At 36.8% G+C, this 24,883-nt stretch overlaps 1 protein-coding gene across 2 annotated transcripts in view; it reads left to right on the forward strand.

Moving 5' to 3' along the window:
* The window catches only part of otofa (otoferlin a), a 72,797-nt gene that overhangs the window by 35,349 nt on the left and 12,565 nt on the right, over nt 1-24,883 (forward strand). For both annotated transcript variants that reach the window (XM_053489212.1, XM_053489213.1), the window contains exons 6-29: nt 8,366-8,436; nt 8,695-8,809; nt 9,114-9,168; nt 9,654-9,785; nt 10,428-10,490; nt 10,624-10,708; nt 10,808-10,967; nt 11,160-11,346; nt 13,118-13,304; nt 13,436-13,659; nt 16,789-16,897; nt 17,209-17,392; nt 17,589-17,709; nt 17,814-17,914; nt 18,168-18,258; nt 18,349-18,465; nt 18,551-18,703; nt 18,893-19,082; nt 20,440-20,564; nt 20,687-20,821; nt 22,132-22,293; nt 22,732-22,851; nt 22,964-23,125; nt 24,185-24,347. In XM_053489212.1, the coding sequence (XP_053345187.1) occupies nt 8,366-8,436; nt 8,695-8,809; nt 9,114-9,168; nt 9,654-9,785; nt 10,428-10,490; nt 10,624-10,708; nt 10,808-10,967; nt 11,160-11,346; nt 13,118-13,304; nt 13,436-13,659; nt 16,789-16,897; nt 17,209-17,392; nt 17,589-17,709; nt 17,814-17,914; nt 18,168-18,258; nt 18,349-18,465; nt 18,551-18,703; nt 18,893-19,082; nt 20,440-20,564; nt 20,687-20,821; nt 22,132-22,293; nt 22,732-22,851; nt 22,964-23,125; nt 24,185-24,347 (3,212 nt within the window). The remainder of the gene's footprint in view (nt 1-8,365; nt 8,437-8,694; nt 8,810-9,113; nt 9,169-9,653; nt 9,786-10,427; nt 10,491-10,623; nt 10,709-10,807; nt 10,968-11,159; nt 11,347-13,117; nt 13,305-13,435; nt 13,660-16,788; nt 16,898-17,208; nt 17,393-17,588; nt 17,710-17,813; nt 17,915-18,167; nt 18,259-18,348; nt 18,466-18,550; nt 18,704-18,892; nt 19,083-20,439; nt 20,565-20,686; nt 20,822-22,131; nt 22,294-22,731; nt 22,852-22,963; nt 23,126-24,184; nt 24,348-24,883) is intronic.

The raw sequence follows: 24,883 nt of genomic DNA on the forward strand, positions 1-24,883 counted from the left end.
TGGATTATTATTAATAAATATACCGCCAGTTCCTATTTGTTATACCATCAACTCATCACACATGTTCAATCACACAATCGTTAAATGACAAAGGTTAACGTTTTTAGATCAGTGTAGGGTTACTTGAAATGCAGGCATCCTGGAGGTCTTCATGCGTGCTTAACAGGGAAACTCTTACAGTGTTATGCATGGGCTTATGTAATGTACATTAACTGCAGGAGTTGCCCTGGTTACAGAGAAGAAGAAGGCATTGACAAACCTGTGAATGACTTAGGAAAATGTGTCATAGAGTGTGTGTGTGTGTGTGTGTGTGTGTGTGTGTGTGTGTGTGTGTCCAGTTGATCATTTAATGGTTTAAAATAAAAGTGCTGACGTGGGTGGATCTTCAAGCGCAGTGGAATTTTCAAACCTACCCTAGACCCCCTCCTAGCTGGCCCTTTTGAATGGAATGCCTTTTCGTGCCATAGGGAAAACTCAGGTATTTGGGCCTCAGTAGTATATTATCTTAATATGTCCTCTGGGTGAAAGCCATGTCGATGTGTGCATTTTCATTATGTACATTGCAAGTCCAGCTTACTTTCCTACGCTCTCCTAAAACCTGGAGGTGACAATAAATTTTCTCTTCATGTCAGTAGAGATGCAAATAGTGAAATAATGAAAAAGGGTACAGAGAAGAGTTCTGAATAAATGTCATTCTTGTACGGTTGGCTGAAGGGTGGTGAGTCAAGCCGAGCTGCACATAGAGAAAAAGCACTCATGCCGTGGTTGCTCAGTCGAAATGAAAGCTGGCATTCCGGAATTATCTCTTTTTCACCAGTCCCCGATTTTTCCCAGAAGTCACAGTTCTTCCATGTTCTTTTCAATTAATTTACAGCGTACTCAAGTTCATGGTTCAGAAGAACATTTAAATAACCAAAACTCTGTTCCTGAATTCTTCTGATAACTCCCCGGTCTTCATGAAAAAGAAAGAAAAACTCCGGGGTCTTACAGGAGCAGGGGAGTTTTTACTGAGCTAATATGACACATTAATCACACACACACACACACACACACACACACACACACACACACACACACACACACACACATGAATTACATTTAAATACTTATGGAGCTTCTGGTGGTAGCTGCGTGCAGCAGAACTGTGTATGTGTGTGTGTGTGTGTGTGGTGGGATGACACTTACTGCATGCGAGCACTTTTACATGTATTATTTGGAAATCTTGCTATCCCCCCCCAAACACATGCTCAGTATATTCTGTATAGCTTAATGGGGTAAATCCTAAACAAGACAGTGTACGGATGATGAGGTCTATACTGTACTTTTCCAGCTAAAGAAAGAAGCAGCACTCAAAGACTCAAAGAAAGAGCAAGGGCTGGTTTGTGATGCACTTCAAGATTAATATTGCTGGCCCTCTAACTGCAAACACGTCTCAGTTGTTCAATTATTCATGTTAATTTTGCCCCTACCTACCTAAAATGGCTAATTTGCATTAAGCTTATACGACCCTCAAACCAACCCTCAGAGCCTAATTATTTTAATGATAAACCAAGGCTACATTTCCAAGTAACCGATCCATCCAAGATGTAATATAAAAGTCAGTTGGCCAAAAGCAATAACGTAGTCATTTTCAAGGAATCTATCGGCCAAGGAAATCAAATATAGTCATAAACAAACAAACAGAAAAAAATATTTCTTTAATTTAGTCTGTCCTGTTTTTAAAGCAACATACCTCGGCAGCGGATCCTTCGCAGATCCCCGATGGATCAGACCTGTTCGTCCGGCACATCCCATGGGTGCTTGATTTGACTGGGATCTGGGGAGTTTGGAGGCCAGGTTGGTGGAGTTGAGCTTTGTGCCTGCTGGGCCCTGTGCGGGAAGCTGTGGTGCTCTGGCTGTTCTGGTGCCTTTTTATCATTACCAGCATTGCCTTTTCTCCTCTTGAAAAGGAGATTTGTGATGCATCTCCTTTTCTGTGGGATCAGACCAAACTAGGGCTGGCCTCAGTTCCCTGTGGGCATGGGTGAGCCTTGGGTGCCAATTATTCTATGACCAGTTCACCTAGCAGTGGTGTTGATGTTATGGCTGGTCAGGGTTCAAATCTCCCCTCTGGTCCTGTGTGTATGGAATTTGTGTTGAGGCCATTGACATGTGATGTAGGTTCATTGGGGTTTCCAGATTGCCCATAGCGTTGAATTTGTGTGCTTGTGCCCTCTGATGGGTTGGCACCCCATCCAGTTTTAAGCTCTCTGAAATAAGCTCTAGGCTCCCTGTGTATCCCCTGCACAGGATAAATAGTGTATATGGCTGGATAGTTGGATATACAGTATGGATATCACATTGCTCTTTTCTTCCAGTGAAGAACTCATGTCATCTTACCCTCAGTCAGATTATCAGTTCCTCTTCACATATAGACATAGCCATTGCTTTCCCTCTTGTCACTGTATAACATCACATCAGTTGATTCTTTATAACTGCACCCATCACCCATCATTGAGATTTTATTTTGCTTCTGTTAGAATATACTGAGATCTGCCTATAGCTTTCTATATAAGATTAAGTGCAGTTTGTGTTATTATGTTAGTAATATATTTTACTTTTTACATGACAATTTCATAATGAAATGATTCTTTTTCATTCACTTGACTGAACATTATGTTACAAATCATTTCAGTGGACAGAAGGAAAAACAATCTGTCTAATCTTCTATTGAGAAAAAAAAATCATTATCTTCAGTCAGCAAACATCCCATGTATTGGGATCAGACACAAGGACAAAAAATAGTATGTAACTGTAATTAGAGACGGTTTCAGTCTTAGCTCATCTGTTCATCCATTCAGATCGTATACTGTATGCTGTTTATTCAACCGTGCAGTCCAGTGAAGCTTAGCCCAATCTCCCAGCTCCCTTATGTAGAGAGAAGAGTATTATAATCAAAGCATGCATTATTCATCTGCAACATTTCTGATTCTCATTTTTTTTTTTTACATTTGCTTCACTTATAATTTTTTTTTTTCATATAACTGAAAAATGCATAGATGTTCTGGAATGCCTATCTGTAAGTGTAGGAGGACATTTACAGAATTTAAAATGGAAATGCCTTTAGTGTTGAATTGTCTCTGTTTTTCTCTGTGTCTAACACACACACACATACTGTACAACACAGTAAAGCTCCTTGTAATCACATCATCACATCCTGCTTGAGTTGTCCCAGGTATAATGAAAGACTTGGGTAAAAAACTGTTTATTTAGACCTCTATTCTGTATTCCATTCATAAGCCTAAACTTAAATTACTTTGGTTTTTTAAAAGCTGGCAGAAAAGAATAGAACATTGAGCTAATATGCTTTGGCATAACTACTTTACAACATTGTTTTATAAGCACTGACACTCCCTAGTCATGTTTTTTATGATTTATGAAAAAGCGAATTGCACATTGATTAAGAAACAAGCTAACCATTCAGGTGTCCTATAAAAGCCAGTGGTAAATAACAGAGTGCTTTGTGTACAATAAGTAGGAGGATTCAGGACTCCTCGGAACTGATGAATAATTAAAGTTGATTAGACACACAGTTGATTCTGCAGTAAGTTTTTTTCCTTACGCTGTAGCTAACAGTTATTGTTTTAAACTGTAAAAAACTTTCTTTCAGTTAATTACTTTTCCTGAATAAATATCCACTTTTATCAGATTAAACTACTGTGCTAAAATACGAATTAAGAATCGCAAATGTAACAAATATCAATTTTTAATCATCTAAATGAGGCTTAAAAAAATTCAAACAAAAAAAGTTTCATTTATGTATTAATTTAATGGTTCGTATATTTGTGGGTTTATTTACTGCAAGCAAATTGTAATGACTGTAAGTTAGGCAAAAGTATGTGTACAGTACAATGTAGATGAATACATACAGTAGATGAGTCACAGCTTACCTTCTATAGGTATTGTCTATACCTTTTTAGCCTGTGTACAGGGGCGTGGGGGGCTGGAGCCTATACGGGAGACTTAGGGCACGAGGCGGGGTACACCCTGGTTGGGGTGCTAATTGATCACGAGTCACAATCTACTTCTTTAAATATGTTTTTTTTTTAAATAAAAGCCTTTATAAGGGCACTGTACACAGGAAAAGTACTACATTCTTTACAGTCTTTTGCGAAAGTTTGGGAACCGCTTGATAACTAACAGGTTTTAGTGATTTTTTAATTGAAAAGATGTTAAGGTCTCTCTTGGAAATTAAAAAAAGCACAATATTTTCAGCAAACATTGATGCATTGTTACTTCATATGCCATAAATTGAATAAAAAAAAAAAAAAAAAAAAAAAAATATTATGGCACTGTGCAAAAGTTTGGGCACCCTAAAAGTTACAGACTCACAGATTCTTTTTTACAAGGGTTCAGACCATAATCAGCTAATTGAATCTGATGCATGGCAACAGCTGTTATTGGTAAATTCCAATTTTACAAATAGCTTTACAAATACTTTGACTCTTCAAACCTTGTTCACACACTTGCTGAAACTCAACAACTATGCGTTCCTCTAAGCAGCTGTGTAAGACTCAGTTATTGATGCCCACAATGCAGGAGAAGGCTACAAGAAGATTGCACAGCGTTGTCAGCTTGCAGTTTCCACAGTGAGAAATGTAATCTAGAGATGGAAGTTCAGGGGAACTGTGGAGGTCAGAATGAGATCTGGAAGACCAGGAAAACTCTCAGAGAGAACTGATCGTATGCTGGTCAGAAAGATATATCAAAACCCCCATTTGACTGCAAAAAAAATACCAGACTCAGGAGTGGTGGTGCGCCGTTCCACAAGACCTTCATGGAAAAGTCAGCAGAAGAAAACCTTACCTGCATCCTCATTATAAAATCCAACATCAGAAGTATGCAACAGAACATCTACAGAAGCCTGATGCGTTGTGGAAACAAGTGTTGTGGACTGATGAAGTTAAAATAGAACTCTTTGGTCACAATCAGCAAAGGCATGTTTGGAGAAAAAAAGGAGCAGCATTTCAATGAAAAGAACACCTTGCCAACTATTAAGCATAGGGGTGAATCTATCATGCTTTGGGGTTGTGTTGTAGCCAGTGACACAGGAAACATTGCACGGGTGGAGAGAAGAATGGATTTCACTAAATACCAGCAAATTCTGAAAGCAAACATCACACCATCTGTAAAAAAGCTGAAGCTTAAAATAGTATGGCTTCTACAACAGGACAATGATCCTAAACATAACTCAAAATCCACTATGGAATACCTCAAGAGATGCAGGCTGAAGGTTTTGGAACGGCCATCACAGTCTCCTGATTTAAACATCATTGAAAATTTGTGGGTAGATTAGAGCTGTGCATGCAAGACGACCAAAGAATATTACAGAACTAGAAGCCTTTTGCAAGGAAGAATGGGAGAAAATCCCAAGGACAAGAAATGAAAGACTTTCAGCTGACTATACGTAAATAGCATTTGTACGCTGCGATATCTGCCGGAGGAGGCGTTACTAAGTACTGATTATGTAGGGTGCCCAAACTTTTGCACAGTGCCACAATAATGTTTTTATTTTTTTATCTTGGTTCAATTAATAAAATAAAAAGTAACTATGCATCAATATTTGCTAGAAAATATTGCGCATTTTTTCCATTTCCAAGAGAGACTGTGTTAACATCCTTTCAATTAAAAAATCACCAAAATGTTATTTATCAAGGGGTGCCTAAACTTTTGCATAAAACTGTATATTTTCCATAAATGCCACTTCTTAATCCTTCATATCATTAAAACCCTGATCGAAAATGTATTTCCTATTTTTCTTATTCTTTTTTTGAGCATTTAAAAAAGAGAAAGTTATGGAAAAACAAAACAATAAGAACAGGGTAGGGTGTATTTTTATTATATGCATATTTTTCATTTACGTTTCTTGAGCTGTTGCCTCAATGTTTTTCCGATTCTCACTACAGATGGTTGCAGGTCAGACAGGAGCATTCCATCATACAGTGGATAAGCTTATTCCACTAATCTACAGTAACTGAGCACCTTTTGTGCTTTTATACAGTAGTTGTTTAAATGTTCTCTGGACTGAGCAGCATTGTATTGAAACACCGGCTCTATTATTATTAACTATCCAAACAGTGAGTTCATGCATACTAATACATTGATTAAATACTGGAAACATGTTCTCTTTAGAGCTTGTAACTATAAAGACCTTCTTTATCTTATGATCATCACAGTTCTCACAATGTACTGAGATTTTCTTGCTACTGTCAGCTTTAGCTTGCTTCTAAATCTAAATCTAAATCTGAATTTCTGATAAAAAGTCTTTCACAATGTCTGTTAATAAATGAGCTTTACACATTGAAAAAAGACATGAAATCAAAAGATCCTGAAAGGATATGCTGTGGTGTAAAACCTGTAAAGGCCTACGGTTATTGTGTGACCTGCTTGAATTTGAACTCAAGCCCAAATTTCTAATCTGCTGAATGTGAAATTTAAGTTTAAATACAGACTCTTGCTAGAATCTAACTTGAAACTGTCCCTCCACGGCGATGCTTTACTTTGTTGACTATTTGGAAGTTTCAGATGATCTTTGATCTTTTTTAGTAATACCACTGGTGTTTAATCGTGGGCCACTGTTTTAGGTGTGGTTATGTGTGTGCATCATACAGTATGTGTGTGCATAATATCTGTGTCTGTGGGTGTGTGTGTGTGTGTGTGTGTGTGTTGATGCGCGCATGCACACCTTTATTTCTTCTATCACCATCTCAGGTTCCCTGCTTATTGGTGACCCCGTCCTCCCACTAGTGACTCTTTACGGATTAGACAGGTGAAATGAACACATAGTCTGCCAGCTGCTCAGAACTACTTTGCTCACAGGTTCCTATTTTCAGAAGGTCCTTAGACATAGAGAAGGACGGAGTGTGTATGGTATGTACGTCTGTTTTGTAGTGTGTTTTATTATTCCAATCAAATCATTTGTTGAAGACCATGCTACAGCTTTGTTTTCCTGTTAATCTGTGATCCATAGTGATTAATGTTTTAATGCTTTTCAAGACTTTGCGACTAAATAATATGGTTTTATACATTGAATACTGAATTGATGGTTTTAACATTGTAGATATCTACAAACTGAGGTTGTTGGTGGTTCTTAACCCAGACTGAGGGGGTTGTGTGTATTTCTAATTTTTACTTATTTGTAAAAGTATCTCATGTCAACTTTGGAAACTGAACATTAATTTTAAACTAACTGGCTTATTTTATAAAATTCTTGTGTGAGAACTTAGAAGGATGTGAAGGAAGTTATAGTCAATGTAATTAATAATTATGGCATCTTTTTCCAACTTGTGATCAGTTGCACTGTTTTGTTTTGTAACAAACTGACCTTTGCTTCAAGGTAATTTATGTAACTTAATATTTATAAATATGAAATTGTTTAATATATATATATTTTACTGTCCGTTTCATTATTTAATTTTAAGAAAGCATTTCCATTATAAGTAAATAAAATGAAATGTATTCGTAAACACTGTATGCTCTTTGTTAAAATTAATGTCCATTGGGCGGATGTATGCAAGAACAAACTTTTCATTCATATCAATTGTTAGTGACATTTTTTTTCGAGAAAGATACATTTTTGTCAGTAATGTTACAATTTGAAAACTTGTGCTTTTATCTTGGCCACATAAATTTCAAACATATAATTGATTACTGAAGTAATTCATATTTTTTTGTTTAAACTTGTGGCTCCTCCCCTCAATATTATTTATGAGTGCGGTTCAGACAATTTTCTCTATTTAAAGAACAACAGCAAAAAAAAAAAAAAAAGTGGTGTAGATTGCTTTCATCTGTTCTTCGACATTGATCCATATCAGCAACTAATTGGACAACTGTACCCATCATGTTTAATTATTAAACCCATGCATTTGTCGAGCCAGGCTGTGACATCATCAGCCTTTTGTCGTACTGCTGATATTTGAGCAGTATAATATCACTGCAGTGTTACCGGATAAGGCCAGTGCCATTGTAACTGGGTTTTTCTCCGGTGAAATGGCTGACGTATTTATGCGCTAAAAACTTTCCATCTTGTAAACATCAACTGCAATAGATTTTATAAGTGCTGAAGTTATTTATGTATGTTTAGTGGATTTTAGGGCATAACTCATTATTATTACTGGAGTTTCAAGAGGTGTTATGGTCAGATACTACCTTTGTTTTTACTCCTGAATAATAATAATAATAATAATAATAATAATAATAATATTGATAGTAATGCATAAGGTGTAATATTACAATATTACAATTTCAGAAATAAGAAAGTATTTATGTAGCCTTTATAGCCTACCCAGTCTATTTTTAAACCTTATCATGTATTCTTGTACTTTAGAGCAGGAAAAGGAGTGTTTTCAGCCATGAAGCTTGGAAAGGTCCGTAGCTCCAAAGACAACCATAAGAAAGGTAAATGTCTGCATTTAAAGCTGCATTAAAAAAAACATAAAACTCTTCAGAATAGCAAAAATGCAGGAATAATAGCTCACACTGAAAAGACTCTAATCTAAATGCCTTTCAGCAATTATGTGTAAAGGATTTTTACCAGCTCAGGTTGTTTTGGTTCTGATATCTACTTTAACAGCTTTAAAAAGTAATAATGTCTGCTTAAAAGTCGGAAGTTAACACTTGCATTATTTCTTTCATCAAATTTATGGTTGTGTCTAGATGATCCTGCTATCTTGGAAACCGAGGATCTTGACCATAAAGGCATGAAGCGTGATCCTGACACTATCTCCCTGGCCTCAGTCACAGCAGTGACCACTAATGTCTCCAATAAGCGGTAGATTTACTCTCAGAATTATAAATATGATGTTTATATATATATATATATATATATATATATATATATATATATATATATATATATATATATATTAGATTTACTTTTAGTAAAGGAACATTAAATGTACATGCACAGTTAATACTGTATATGCACATGTCCAGACTATTTGACCACGTAGTATATACAGAAGGTCTATGCTTATGAGTACCACCAAAGCAACTAGTACAGATTAATTTCCCTTCATTTCTTAGATTTCATGCAGGGATTATTTTATTAAATAATCACCTTAAATGTGTTCCAGATCAAAGCCAGATATTAAAATGGAGCCTGTTGCAGGAAGGCCTGTGGATTACCAGGTATGTCGTGAAAGGAAACTAACACCCAAAATAGCTGTAACTCCTCTATGTATGATCTGCATAATTGCATGGCCTGCTAATATACAAACCAGTGTCCATTCCCTGTGTCTACTGTGGACCTTTGTCTAAAATGTAAATGCTGTGAGACACTGCATTAGGCGCAAGACTTTGATGTTTTAGCCTTGATTATGTTCATGTCTATGTGTGTTATGTGTCTATACACATCATGTCTATTATGTTTATAAACATGGATTTTTTTTTTTTTATTCATGCAACCAATTTTATTTTAAGGTGTAGGTGTAGGTGAATTTTAACATAGCCCAAAGCTTTTATGTTTTTATTCCCCAATCAAGATACCGTAGCTTTGATTTGGTACAAACTGTACTGTGAATAAATATTCTTACATGTAGCATCAAAAAAGGAAGTCAAGTAAGAAAGAAAAGTTTTTGTAATTCCTATGATTGAATATGTAATTTGCTTTTCAGATCAGAGTTATGGTGATCGAGGCTCGCCAGCTGGTGGGGTTAAACATGGATCCTTTGGTGTGTGTAGAGATCGGAGAGGAGAAGAAGTATACGTCAATGAAGGAGTCAACAAACTGTCCTTACTATAGTGAAGTGAGCATCCATTATAACCCCTGTTTATTTTACACTGTTGTTGAAGATACACAACATTAACTTTGTTAGGTGACTTTTTACAGAGTTTTCATTTAATAAGGGCAACTGAAACAGAGGGACCTTTTTTTCATTAGATGCTTCTCGATCTGGAATGTTTCTACTGTTCTTACCAATTAAACACTGCAGCGATCTCCATAGCTCCCTTGTGGACCTGTTAGCTTCCTGCCATTATACTGACTCCAGTATAATGGAGTGACTCAATTTTATTTTAAGTAGCTTTGCACAAATCGGAAAAACATGTCTTTGAGTTTTGCAGATATAATAAAACTTGAGATGGTGGTTGTTAACATTTTTTTAACTATACTGAGTTGTTGCTCATCAGAGGGTTAAGGCCCTGAGTTACTGATCGGGAGGTTGCTGGTTCAAGCCCCAGCTACCCCAGGTTGCTGTTGTTGGGCCCTTGATCAAGGCCCTTAATCATAAATGCTCCAGGTTCAGAATTTCATGGCTGACCATGTGCTCTGACCACTGCTGTGCTTGGCTATAATATGTAAAGAAAGAGCCTCACTGTGATTTATGTATAATGTATATTTGACAAATAAAGGCTCAACTTAACATTCATTGATGGTTTTTTCTTTTCAGTACTTTGTCTTTGACTTCCATGTTCCACCTGATGTCGTATTTGATAAGATCCTCAAACTCTCGGTGAGTACATTGCATTGGCTAAAGAATAAGAAAATCATTGAATAAAAAATGTCTGTGTAAAGTTGTATGTACTGTAAATGTCTATTTAAAACCTAAGCATTTGATGTTATTTGTTCTTATGATAATCCCGTAGGTCATTCATTCCAAAAACTTATTGCGAAGTGGAACATTAGTTGGCTCATTTAAACTAGACATAGGAACAATTTACTCACAACCTGGTAAGTAATAATGGAAGTATTAACAGTCATGTGACAATATATCTGATGAATGAATAAATTGTCTATTTGACACTTATTTTTATTGCTTTTTTGTTGCAGAGCACCAGTTCTACCATAAATGGGCCATGCTGACAGACCCTGATGACATCACAGCAGGCTGCAAAGGCTATGTAAAATGTGACATATCAGTGTTAGGAAAGGGGGACAACATTAAGACACCACACAAGACCAAAGAAGTAGATGATGATGATATAGAAGGGTAAAACCTCAAGTGACTAAATTGTGCAGATTATCTAAATGAGTTTAGTTCCAAAGATAACACATTATGGTTAACCGTTTTAAGTCGAATAGGACATTTAATTAAGTGTTAAGGAATGTTTGCATAGCTGTTCCATGGTCACAAACCCCAGATAAAAATGTACTTTCTACAGTATATTATTTTTCCTTTCAGGAATCTTCTGTTGCCTGAAGGAATCCCAACAGAGAGGCAGTGGGCCCGCTACCATGTGAAGATCTTCCGGGCAGAAGGCTTGCCCAAAATGAATGCCAGCATCATGGCTAATGTGAAAAAGGCTTTAATTGGAGAGAACAGAGACCTTGTGGACCCTTATGTTCAAGTGCAGTTTGGCGGGCAGAAGGTAAGCCAATTACTGTATGCATAGAACTGTTTAGTGCTGTGCTAAAGTTGCAGTGTATGACTTTTTTAAAGGTAAAAAAAAAAAATCAAAGCAAGAAAAATATTCTAAAATATGGCATTCCTGAACTGCAGCAAGTCACTTTGGCCAGGTTGTAATAGTACCTCACAAATAATCTGTCTGGCATGTGGTTTTGGATGAATCACTGATAAAACAGACTTCCAGCCAAGCTGGCACAGTCACACATCCAGCTTGTCTGTTCCACTTCATGGGAAGTTAATATAATTTTTCAAATACGTCTCAAAGTACACCTCAAATAACCAATAATTAGTCAAATTATTACAGAAGAAAAGCAGTGTGAATAGAAGTTAAGCTCAATCTTCTTACTACATTGTGGTGATTTAATCATCAAAAGTTTGATGAGTTTAAAATACTGCACCTGTGCTTAATATAAAATAATCAGTTTGTTTCATGTACTCAAATTATAAATTGTAGTTTTTGAATGGTAAAGAAAATCTAAATAAGCCACAGAAATTTCTAAGGGGTGCTAAGCCCCTCCTGGGTAATGATGACTTACAGTGTTGACACAAATGTAACTTTTAATGTTTAATGAAATTCTCAAATTAGAAGAATAAGAATAATTTGTTATTTTATGCAGTAAAATTTCTTTACAATAATCAATATTTTGTACAAAGTCCTTTGATCTTCAAAACCGGAGGGATCCGGCTGGGCATAGCGTCATCTACTGTACAGTACTTTGGTGTCACTTGCTTAATCCATGACTGTTTGATTGATTATTGAAGATCATGTATAGAAATTTGCCACAGAAGTTTGCAGTTCACTTAACCATAGTTTTAACCATGTTTGTGTAGACAGTGGCATCAGAAAGTAAAAGTCCTATAAATAATTGGTGACATCACCTGTTTTGTTCACAGTGAGAACTATAACACATGGCATGTGATACCTTGTCCTATATGGGGCATGTCATATGTTAGGGTTTAAAGTTCATAAATTTTTCTTGACCAATAGTCGTTAATAAAATGTTGTTATATGTAATATGTAATATGTCGTTAACGTGATTGTTAATAGAAAATGATAATTAGGGGCCAGGGGTAGTTTGGGTACAGTACAGTATTGGTCTGCTGACCAGGCGGCCCCTGGTTTGAGCACTGAGGCCGCCGGGTTGCCACTGTGGAACACTGTTGAAGAAAGGTCTTTCACCTCAAAGTACTCAGATACGATCGGGCGTCGAGCTGGCAACCCGACCCTATAAATAACTGCCACAGAAACGACAAATATACTGCATATCCGTCACCCGTTGTGCTGGGCAGCATGTAGATGGATGTCATGTCCTGTCATGTCATGTCAAGACACACATGTCCCTCATATTTTAAGATTTGATTGATTGTAAGCAAGCTGGTGTTCACGGAAGTATTATAAGCTAACATTGGATTACAGCTGGATTGTACATTTAAATTAGAAATTATACATTAACAATTATACATTTTAATCAGTTAAATTCTTAACAGCAATTAATCAATTAAACATTAACATTTCCAGTCATCTATGATGATGTGAGAAGCTTAATAACAAAGCTGTCTAGCTTACTAAAAGAAATTCTGGAATGATAAGAGAAGAAATAAAAATGCAAAGATCGGATAACACAATACTGTACACATGAGCACACAGACTAAACTGTTACACAATACTGTATATGTCTAATGCTGCTGATTCCTGTATTGATGTAGATCTTTATATGTATGTGTGTGCACAGGGGAAAACCACAGTCCAGAAGGGCACTTATGAACCCAGCTGGAATGAGCAAGTCATCTTCACTGAGATGTTCCCACCACTGTGTAAACGTGTGAAAATTCAGATCCGAGATTCAGACAAGGTTAACGACGTTGCTATTGGAACTCATTTTATTGATCTGCGCAAGATTTCAAATGATGGAGACAAAGGTACAGTTAAAGGGCATGTTGTATGAGAACTTTGACCTGGAGACAGATTGTATACTTATGGACCACTGTTTTAGACATAAGCAAGGAAATTTGCAGAATCATGTTGGCGCCCCTTTCTGTCCCTCCTTCAGGCTTCTTACCCACGCTGGGGCCAGCCTGGGTGAACATGTATGGCTCCACACGCCAGTACACACTAATGGACGAGCACCAGGACCTAAACGAGGGGATCGGAGAGGGTGTGTCCTTCAGGGCTCGTCTCCTCATTGGTCTTGCCGTGGAGATCTTGGACACATCCACCTCAGATGTAAACATATCCACTGAGGTCCAGGTGGAGCCCATCTCAAATGTTTCAGAAGTAAGATAATAAATATTGCAGAATATTTTGCTGAATTAAAATACACCAGAGATCAGACTTAAATTAAATACTGAATTATTAAATAGCTTGTTTGCCATGTGTTCTTGACTTAAGGTAATGTATACTTTTTTGTTTTTAGGAAATTATGGTAACGTTCGAAGTGTTGGTATATATGTGAATTTATTTACTTTCACATTAATTTCTACTCATCATGTTATTGTGAAAGAAATTTTAAAAAATGGTGCCATTGATTACCTTCCAAAGTACTTTTTCAGAAAGTAGCTCTACGTTCACAGTATAATCTGCTTATGTGAAAACAACATTACTCTTAGTTTTTAAATCATTTTGTAATAGATAATAAGGAATTACTTAGTAATCACAGATTACACATCAGTCTGTGAGTCATCCCTCTTCGCACTAATATACTTGGGGAATCCAAAATTAGTTATGCTTTTTTAAAAATACATATATTTTTTAATTAATGTTTTTTTATTAGTTAATGTGACTAAGCAAATTTCTGTTTTGGCAATGTGATGATTCAGATACATCATGGACATCACTACTGTATGTATTTGAGAGTCTGTGTCTGATATGAAACAGATTTCATCAGGTTTATGTCTATTTCAGTAGTGGCAGAAGCACACAACTTAATACTAAAGTAAAAGTACAAATATTTGCCTAAAAATGTACTCCACTACAAGTAGAAGTATTAGTTTTTTTTTTTTTTACGCAAGTCAAAGAACTAAATACAGTGGAACCTCGGATTACGAGTAACCCGGTTTGCAAGTTTTCCGCAAGACGAGCAACGATTTTCAATAAATTTTGACTTATATAAACATAAAAATAAACAAGTCTTGGTTTACGAGCACCAAGTATCATGTATCACGCATGTGCCTCTTGTTTTGACGCCGAGCGTCACGTGATCACAACTGAGCCAACGGTTTTTCTCTCTCTTACGCTGCGGAATTGTGGGTAATTGTCTTCCCACAATAAAACACCTCTTACTTTAGCTTCACAAACATACACAAACACACACACACACACACACAAACACACACACACACACACACACACAGTGCATAAACAGATTATCTGTCTGGATTTATTTTTTACTTGTTTTTAAAGGTAAAGTGCAGGTTAATTTGTTTTATTTTTACTTTATATTTTGTATTAATTATTTTTTATGTATTTTTTTTTTGGGGCTGTGGAACAAATTATTTGAGTTTCCATTATTTTGTATGGGAAAATTCTGGTTTACGAGTGTTTTGAAATACGAGCCCGCTTCCGTAATGAATAATGCTCGTAATCCAAGGTTCCACTGTACGTATGTGCTTTAAATACAAAGTATAAGGATTTCACAAAGAAACTGCTTTTTGGATATCTATTCAACTGAGTTACTGATATGATATTACATTAATTAAACAAATGTAGCTAGCATAGTAGTTAACATCTTTTTTTCCTTTTTAGCATAGCCAGCTAGTTCTCCCCAGCGACCATTACTTCTCTTTGTCATGTCTTCACTTTGGTGCACATTCATTGCAACCAGCCAGTGATTTCTGTACGCTAGGACTGCTTGGACTGGTGGAATTGTTTTGTTTTTCTCCTTCCTATTTGTGTTGTAGCTCAGTCAGGATATGGTGTGAATGACAGCGTACACGCTTATATTTAGGTTAGGAAATCAGTGCATGAAAATGCTTATGTAAAGTACAAATACACACTCACACCTACACACACACACATGCAAAAATTACATTACAATTACAGTGACAAAGGATTTTTACTTAATTACTTGCCACTTGTGAGTCAGGCTTAGACGTCTTTAGGCAGAATAACTGCATTAACTGGTACACGTATTAAAGTGGCTTGTTACACAACTTGATCATTCCATACAGGGGACCAAGGGTAAAAACCCTAATTCTGGAGTCCTGCACATTCTAATGTGTTTCCTACTGTCAACACTAGTTCAACCAATCTGCTGATTAACAGCCCTTCCTAAATGGAAGTAGGTGCAGGAACAACATTAAAAATGTGTAGACCGGGGTACTCCAGCACCAGGTTTTGTTATCTACCAATATATTAGTATAACTGTTTTCATTTTATAAAATGTTTTTTGTAATTGTGGAAGTAGACCCCCAGTTCCTGACCAATTAATAATGAGCTTTTAAGCCTTCAGTATGGATTTAAGTAAGTTTTTAGAACAGAACACACAGGAAAGTCTCTGACAATTTTCACTCTTGTTATGATAAAGCTTTGTCTATTACATCCAGAACATGCTTGTAGATAAATGGGCTATTTTAAATTTCCCTTATGTGTGAATAGTGGAGAAATAACCGCTACTGTATCTTCAGGTTTAGATTTCATTTTGGCCGGGTTGCATTTGGGCCCATGGGATCGTTTAAAACAAAAAAAAAAAAAAAAAAAAACCATACTATACTGTATGTTTTTTTTCCCCAAGGGGTGAGAAGTAGTTGCTGATCCGCTTCTTTTAATAATGATTTATGATTCCTCCCGTCTTCTGCTTCAGCAGATTCTCAATTAATAATTTCACCTTGACGCATCAAGAATAAAGATTGTCATGTTCTCACCTCAGTATTCCTACTCACAATATATTAAACACTACTCCTCTACACGCATATACTGTAATGGTTTATAATCCGATAAGAAGAGGGATTCAGTTTAAATCTTGAGGAATTGGGTATTTATACAAAATTAAAAAGATGTTCTGATAACCAGCACCACAGGAACAGAATATAAACGTAATGCTGTCTTTTACAACATGACATATACATGGTCAAAGCACAAGCCTAATGAGGTGATTGTGAGAACTCTAGTGATATACTGTAGCAATGAACATGGTGACATCCTAATGGCAACTCAGTCAGGACCTAATCTTTCCTTCCTGCAGCGTACTGTAGGACTGTATGTTAATGAAGTCCTTAAGAGGTGTTAGTTATGCTGTTAACTGGTCAATGCCATCACTCTTATATACTTAAGTTCTTCCTGCTTCTCGCTCTGGCTTATGTCCTCGCCAGGCTTTTTATTTTTAGACATGTCGAAAAAAAAGTGTTGCAGCTTCATATTCATATCACACACTTTATGATGGTAATTTCTCATATTCTCTTTGTTTAGGTTTCAACTGGGAAAGTTGAGGAGTTTTTTCTTTTTGGATCCTTCTTAGAGGCTACTATGATTGACAGAAAGATAGGGGACAAACCAATCAACTTTGAAGTCACTATTGGTAAGTCCTGGTATGATATTATCCTGAGAAGGCGGCACAGTGTTGTAGTCAGGACCTCCTTTGACTCCGGTCCAGTTTGCATGTCCTCCCCGTGCTTGGTGCCCTAACTCTTCTGGTAGAGGCTCCAGGCCCCTCGACCCTGTATACAAAATAAAGTGATATAGATGATAAAGTGAAAGCAATCCCAAAGTTGTTGATTTCATGTTAGTGGAAAATTTATAACATTAGGCTTAAAAATTATTTGACTGAAGTAAACTTAACCACAATTTTGAGCTAAATAACCTTTCTAATTATGCCTTTCTCTTTTCTAGGTAACTATGGTAACCAGCTTGATGGTGTAAGCAAGCCAGTAAAAAGGAGTAAGAAGGGTAAAAGGGATGGTGAAGATGAGGCGTCTGAGCTGATACATAACTCCAGTGATGAAGATCTTGAGGAGGAAAGTGATCTGGCATCTCTGTCCTCCACCCCTCCCATGAAGCCAGTAATCACTGACAGGTCAGTCTCAGGAGAACAGAGTTGATGCTTGTGGGGTAAAAGGGCAAAGATTAAAGAAAGTATATAGACGCATCCTTCTGATGTTATTAATTCAATGATACTGTAAGTGTAGTGAGTGGAATTTTTTTTCCCCAGAATGAAATAATAGAATCTATTAGTTTTGCTGTTAAACATTGTGCATTTTGCTTTTTTTCAGCAATTACTTCCATTTGCCATATTTTGAAAAGAAGCCTTGCATCTACATCAAGAGCTGGTGGCAAGATCACAGACGACGTTTCTACAACTCGAACATCATCGACAAGATTGCAGATAAACTGGTAAAACAATTTGTCCTCGTGTTTTCTACAGTACAGACAGATACATTTGCCATACAGGGGGAATAAATGTTTTTCCCAGCTCAGGTAACATGTGTGTTTTATAGGAAGAGGGTCTGAATGACGTTCAGGAGATTTTGAAGACAGAAAAGGCTTATCCTGAACGCAGACTGAGGGGTGTCCTGGAGGAGATGAGCACCGGCTGCAAGTATGTGTGCATAAACCCAGCCAAAATCTGATTTTAATATTGATATAAGTAATAGCAAGTATAGCAAGTACACTCGCCTTCACGCACACACCCCTCCTCACCTCCTCCCCTAAGTTTACAGTAGTTGTTATGCGAACTTCCTGATAATTCTAATTCAAGCTTTTAATCGCACTATGATATAATAATAATTCATTTAGTTTAGAATTTATTTATTTTAGAAACATTTCATATTCTCCTATTTTTGTTCTTATAGTCGATTTCTCACGCTGGCCAATAAGGATCAGAATCAATCTGGTGTAACCAAATTGGATCGGGAAAGGCTGAAGTCCTGTCTAAGAGAAATGGTATGTCATTATACAGAATTTACAAAACACACACACCGTGTAGAAGTAATACAAACTTAAACATGATGACCACAATGTGTTTCTTCGTAGGAGAGCATGGCCCAGCAGGCCAAGACCATGCGCTCACAAGTGAAGAAAAACACTGTACGAGACAAACTAAAACTGGCCCAGAATTTCTTGCAGAAGCTTCGGTTCATGGCTGATGAGGTCAGGTGACCAACAACTTCTATAGTTTTCCCATAACATCACATTACATCATATTTGAGAAAATATCTGGATTTTTTTTTTTCAGCCGCAACACAGTATTCCGGATGTCTTCATATGGATGATAAGTAACAATAAGCGTATAGCGTATGCACGCATTCCTTCAAAAGACATCCTCTACTCAATTGTAGATGAGGAGACGGGTAAAGACTGTGGGAAAGTCAAAGCTGTCTTTCTCCGGGTAAGTCCCTTTGTTTCAGCCTTTTTCACTAAAGTTTTAATTATCCTGTTTGAGTTTTCTGAACATTCAAGCTCTAAAAGGAGATGACTACATCAATATAGCATTCATATAGTATTGACTTTTGTACGCTTTATGCTGGTGTTACTGGAACTTCTATATGGTTGATAATAAAAGTTTGATAATTTGCAGTTACCTGGAAAGAAGAGCTTTGGCCCAGCTGGCTGGACCGTTCAAGCTAAGATGGAGTTGTACTTATGGCTTGGTCTGAACAAACAAAGGAAGGACTTCTTGAGCGGCCTGCCCAGTGGCTTTGAGGAAGATAAAGCAGCTAAAAGCACAGGCCTACAGTCTGTGCCTCCCGTTAACCTCATCTATAACAGTAAATATGCAGCCTGATGTTCCTCTGTTTTAAGTCTTTGAGAGAGAGACTAAGAAGCTTTCCCAAGTATTAATCTGTTTGGAAAACCAAAACCAGACCAAAATTAAGGTTTGATTGGGTTTTTAAAGTTCCAGAGAAAGACAGTTGAAAAGAACTTGCTACTACTATAGGGTTATATATTGTATTATTAAATAAGAATGAAAGAAAGTTTCAAAAATCAGCTATTATATACAGCTATGGGCAAAAGTTTTAAGAAAAACATTTTACCATCAGAGCCAAGGGAGTGGGCGCACTCACACATGTGCCTAAGAACACGGCCATGAATAAAGAATGGTTTAAAAACATAATTCAAGTGCACGTTCTACAACCATTCAGAACAAACTATGTCTTTTTCAGCATGATTGAGCGGCTTGGTGTTAGGAAAAAGTGATAACTAAGTGGCTCAGGGAAAAAAAAAACTTCAAAATGTTGAGCCCATGGCCAGAAAACTCTCCAGACCTTAATTTACAACTTGTGGTCAGTCCTCAAGATGTAGGTGGACGAATAAAAAAATTCTTAAATTCTGACAAACTTCAAAAATTGATTCCGCGAGAATGGACTGCCATTCAAGATGTGGTCCAGAAGTTGATTAACAGCATGCCAGGGTGAATTGTGGATGTCTTGAAAAAGCAGGGTCAACTCTACAAATATTCACTCTTTCTCTAAACTTAATGTAATTGTCAATAAAGGCTTTCAAAACTTTTGAAATGCTTGTACTTACACTAAAGTATACCATAGTAATATCTGACAAAATAAATAAATAAAACATTTAAGCAACAGATTTCAGGAAAACTGATATTTCTGTCATTCTCAAAACTTTTGGCCATGGCTGTAATTCTAAAAAAGTAACATATGCACTTACTTTCATTTAGTAGCATTTAAAAGAATACAGCTAAATACTCAGTGTTGAATTTTCACCCAGAATTTTATATTAACATCAAAGAGGGTTTAAACATGTTGGAATACAATTACCTCTAATAAATCAGAAGTGATAAATCAACACTGCTTATAAAAGTTTATAATAAACTAGACTGTAATCATAAGAGGATCTGTACGTTTTTCCAGTACAGATCCTTTTATGATTACAATACAGACTAATTCATTATTATTTTATTTGTGCATTGTTTCCTTGATAAACAAAAACTTTTACAAAATATTTTTGTTAATTCGTTAATTGTTATCTTAAAAAATATTATTGCTCATATAAAGAGATTTTCGATGTGTTTCTATAGTATACTTTAAAAATACTTTACACAAAAGCAATTATTATTTCCTTTAGATATTTTTTAAAAGCTTTTATTGTTTCACCTCTCTTTAGGTATGCAAGTGTTCCAGCTAAGGGCTCACATGTATCAGGCCCGTAGTCTGTTTGCTGCTGATGATAGTGGCCTGTCTGATCCTTTCGCACGGGTCTTCTTTTCCACTTACAGCCAGGTCACGGAGGTGTGTAAATACTGTATATAAATCTCTTTTCCTGAATTTATGGATTTTCTTTTCTACTTCATGCTATACTCTTCACTTTTCTACATTCTTTACACAAGCCTTAATCTGACGGCTTCTTTCAGGTCCTCAGTGAAACTCTTTGTCCAACGTGGGACCAGCTGCTGGTGTTTGACAACGTTGAGCTTTACGGTGAAGCCAGTGAACTCCGTGATGACCCTCCGATCATCGTCATTGAAATTTATGACCAGGATACTGTGGTACGGTTTTTGGATTTGAACTCCTTTATTTAACTTCAGCTCTAATGCAGTTTTGTAATGGAAGGATAATGAGGCCTTGTTTCACTGCGATAAGCGCTTGTTGAAATGTTTGCCATTGTCCTGACCCAGTGATTGTTCCTGTTTAACTCTGACCCTGCCTTGTTCTTGTACGGCTATTTTTGATGTAAAAGAATTCTGTAGTACAGATGCTATCCAAATTCAAACCAAAACAAATTAGTAAATTGGAAACTTGAATATTGGTTTGTTTTTATTAAAACACTTTTTTAGAATTTGCGTGACAAACATTTGTAAGAAGGGGAAAAAAACGGCTCAGATATCTCAGATAGTGCAGATATTTAAAATTGCCAGAATAACGGTCATGAGACTCTGTGGAATTGATCTGGCTGCATATAGTTTAAGAACTCCTGGTTTACAGCAGTAGTTAAACTTCACAAGGCGTATCATACAGTATAGTAGTCTATAGTCTTATATACTAGTCTGTAGTCTTGGTATAGAGATTGTAAGACCTATTTTTACTGAGGATTTGAAATTGCGGACTCAATTCATGCAAAGGTTGTTTTTTTGCTGTGATATACAATAAACCACAAATGTACAGTAGTTTGAGCAGCGGCGGTAAGGTTATTATGGGACTAATAAAGGGCTAAGCAAGCATGTAGCACATTAGCACATTTCATAGACACAACAGACTATCAAGAAAAACATGTGTGACTTGAGAAAAAAGAGGCCTGTGCCCCAGTAGAGCTTTATATCCTGCAACGCCCCAGAGTTTTGTCATATGCTAGGGATAATTCCACTGGCACTGCCACCCCTAAATGGTTGCGTTTGCCTGACTAACTTGCAATTCCTTTCTTTTTGTGATTAGGTATGTTGGTGCTTTAATGAGAGTGCGAGTTACAATGAAAAGAGCAGCAAGCGTTCAGAGTGCTCATTTGCTTTTGTCTCATGCTTGACAGTACCTCTTTATAACACTTTACACAATTCTCATTTGCAAAACTACTATTAAAGCACTTAACATAATTAAATTTTCATTGCACTTCAACCCAGGACATTAGATAAGGTTCATCAGAGCTGTGGAATGTTCAAAGTAACAAAATTCTGTCGCACAAAATGTTTTATTAAACTTCATTTCTATTATTTAGAAATGCTTCTTGCAGTTGAGAGTCTATACAGTATCTCTAGGTTTTAACACAAGAATCCCTGAAATCATATTCATGAGTACAGTACAGTACGTGCTAACAGTGACCCCCAGTGTTTGTGGATGGATCGTCATAAGAGTGTATTACATGCAGGGAAAAGCCGAGTTCATTGGCCGAACTTTCGCCAAGCCCATAACTAAGATGGTCGATGAGCATTACGGCCCGCCACGATTCCCTCCCCAGTTGGAGTACTACCAGATCTTCAGAGGGAACTCCACTGCAGGAGAGCTGCTGGCTGCCTTTGAGCTTTTACAGGTACAGATGTGCAAGTGTTGACTGCTCACGTTAATGTGTAACGTTTAAAAATAAAATGCCTATAATTCTTTTAAACAATAAAAAATTGTTTCATTTATAATATGCATTTAAATAATAGGTTTCATTTCAATAGTTTAATTATGCCTTTTAAAATCTCTGGCTAAGAGGTCTGTGGAGATTATTTTGCAATTAAAATAAATGTATCTGATTAAAAAAAATGTTCGTGAGCTATTTTAAAGCTTTGAAACCTGGTTGTTTTTTCAGCTGACAATCTGTGTTCATCACTACCTCTCAGCATTTTTTTTTGCCTGTTAGATTGACTTCGATTTGATCTGATTTCTGGCAGTTGCACTTGATTGCGAAATGCATTTATGTTGTATTTTGATGAGATATTAAGGAGAATTTAATTGCCGGCACTGAAAGCTTTCTCATACACAGATCGGACCAGCAGGAGTAAAAGATCTTCCTCCTCTCGATGGGCCAAATGATGAAGACCACGGTCCCATCCTCCCGGTGCCTCTGGGAATACGACCTGTCCTCAGCAAATACAGAATAGAGGTAACAATCTCAATAATCGAGTTTACACACAGTCATAATCAGACTAATTGTTGAGAGTAACTAAAGGAGTTTTTGAGACTGTGTCAGACTGAGTTTCTCCATCACATTATAGATCCTGTTCTGGGGCCTGAGGGACATAAAGAGGATTAACCTGACACAGGTGGACAAACCGCGTGTGGATATCGAGTGTGCGGGAAAAGGGGTCCAATCAGCCCTCATTCAAAACTACAAGAAAAATCCAAACTTCAGCACTCTGGTGAAATGGTTTGAAGTGGTGAGTTCTGTCTGATCTAAATAGCCCACATCCCAGATAACAGTTTTAGCTCTGCAGTACGTTTGTATATAAAAGCAACATTGTGCCATTAGGAAGTTTCTGTTCTCAGAATGTTTAGTTTGTCAGATTTATTATTTGCTTAGTGAATGATGTAAAAATCACTTCTGTAAGACGAAAAATAAATGGCCCCCTGCTAGTGTCGCTACAGTAGGGGCCCTCCTACTGTACCACCTGAAGGGGAGGGCCGCCAGTCTGCCACAGTACTGGTGTGTTTCCCGCTTCAATAAATTAAAGTAAAACAAACACAAACATAGCCTGCTGTTTACCAATCTATTATATTGCCATTTAAAAAATTTATATTGAACACAAATACAGTAAATTTTAAATGACCATTTATATAACCATTTACAAATTATAATTTTTTATAAAATTTTAATGCATAAGAACTTAAGAACCAAATAAAAAACTAGAGTGTACTAAAACACAGTGGTGGCCAAAAGCGTTAAGACAGCATATGCCATGGGTTATAGTTCTCCCTGTGCACACAACAGGTGGTTTCACCAATTAGGTCGAGCATATCCAGCTGAATAGTTGTGCTAATTAGCATCAGCTGGTTAAGTTAATAGAGGTAACAATCATGTAGCAGGAGTTTTAATAGCTAGGGTGTACACCTCTTGAAATTATCAAGTGAATTGTGAACTTCTACAGCATATTTATGTAAATGATCTTCAGGAAGCAATCAAGCTGGCTACTACTACAGATGTCTTTTAATGCTGTTCCCAGTTGCACCCAGCAGGTTTTTTGAACCATAAGAAACACACCAGTAATTTTACATATTTGCTCGCTCACGATCTTTTATTTTTTCTCCCTGTAATAGCAGTGGGAAACAAATGACACAGCATTTTTTTTCCAAAACCCAGGAACATTTTTGTAAATAAACATATCCTTAACAGTCTTAGAAAATATAAAATACATGACTCTGTTAGCTTGGACGCTTTGTCGCTTTGACTTGCTTCTTACAGGAGGTGAGTCACGGTGTCTCCAAACATTATATTGCAGGACCTCCCAGAGAATGAGTTACTACATCCGCCTCTGAACATACGAGTGGTGGATTGCAGAGCTTTTGGACGTTACACCTTAGTGGGCTCACATGCTGTCTCCAGCCTTCGCAGGTTCATCTACACACCGCCGGATAAGCGGTCCAACAACTGGGCCAATACAGGTACAGTACTAGACTCAAATGTGGCTAAGAACATTTACCAGCTTTAAAACTTTCTCTCTTAAATCTTCTTGCTCTTACAACTTTTTCTTTAATCGCTTAACCAAACTACCTAAAGGGAAAAGATCTAAGGGCCATACACAGCCCGAAGGAGTCTCCTGCACTTAACACTTGACTTTTCAGTTAGGACGACGTTTCTGCAATGTAGTCTGTGAAACATGCACTGTAATCCTAGTTCCTTTACTGAGATTTACAGTTATTAAACATTTAGAAAACTGAACAAACTAAACATTTGAACAACTAAATGTTTCTAGAACTATGACGTTTAGAAAACAATTTAATTCTATTAAACGCAATTTTTAACAATAGCTATTGGCTCAAAGCAGCTTTACAGAATCGAAAGAAATTTTAAAAAATGAGTATTTAATATGTGAGAAAATATGTATGAATCAAAAACGATCAGATTGTCCCTAATAAGCAGGCCGAGGGCGAAAACTCCCTGAGATGGCAATAGGAGGAAACCTCGAGAGGGGAACCAG

Source organism: Clarias gariepinus, chromosome 27 (assembly GCF_024256425.1).
Source record: "Clarias gariepinus isolate MV-2021 ecotype Netherlands chromosome 27, CGAR_prim_01v2, whole genome shotgun sequence".
Taxonomy (NCBI): domain Eukaryota; kingdom Metazoa; phylum Chordata; class Actinopteri; order Siluriformes; family Clariidae; genus Clarias; species Clarias gariepinus.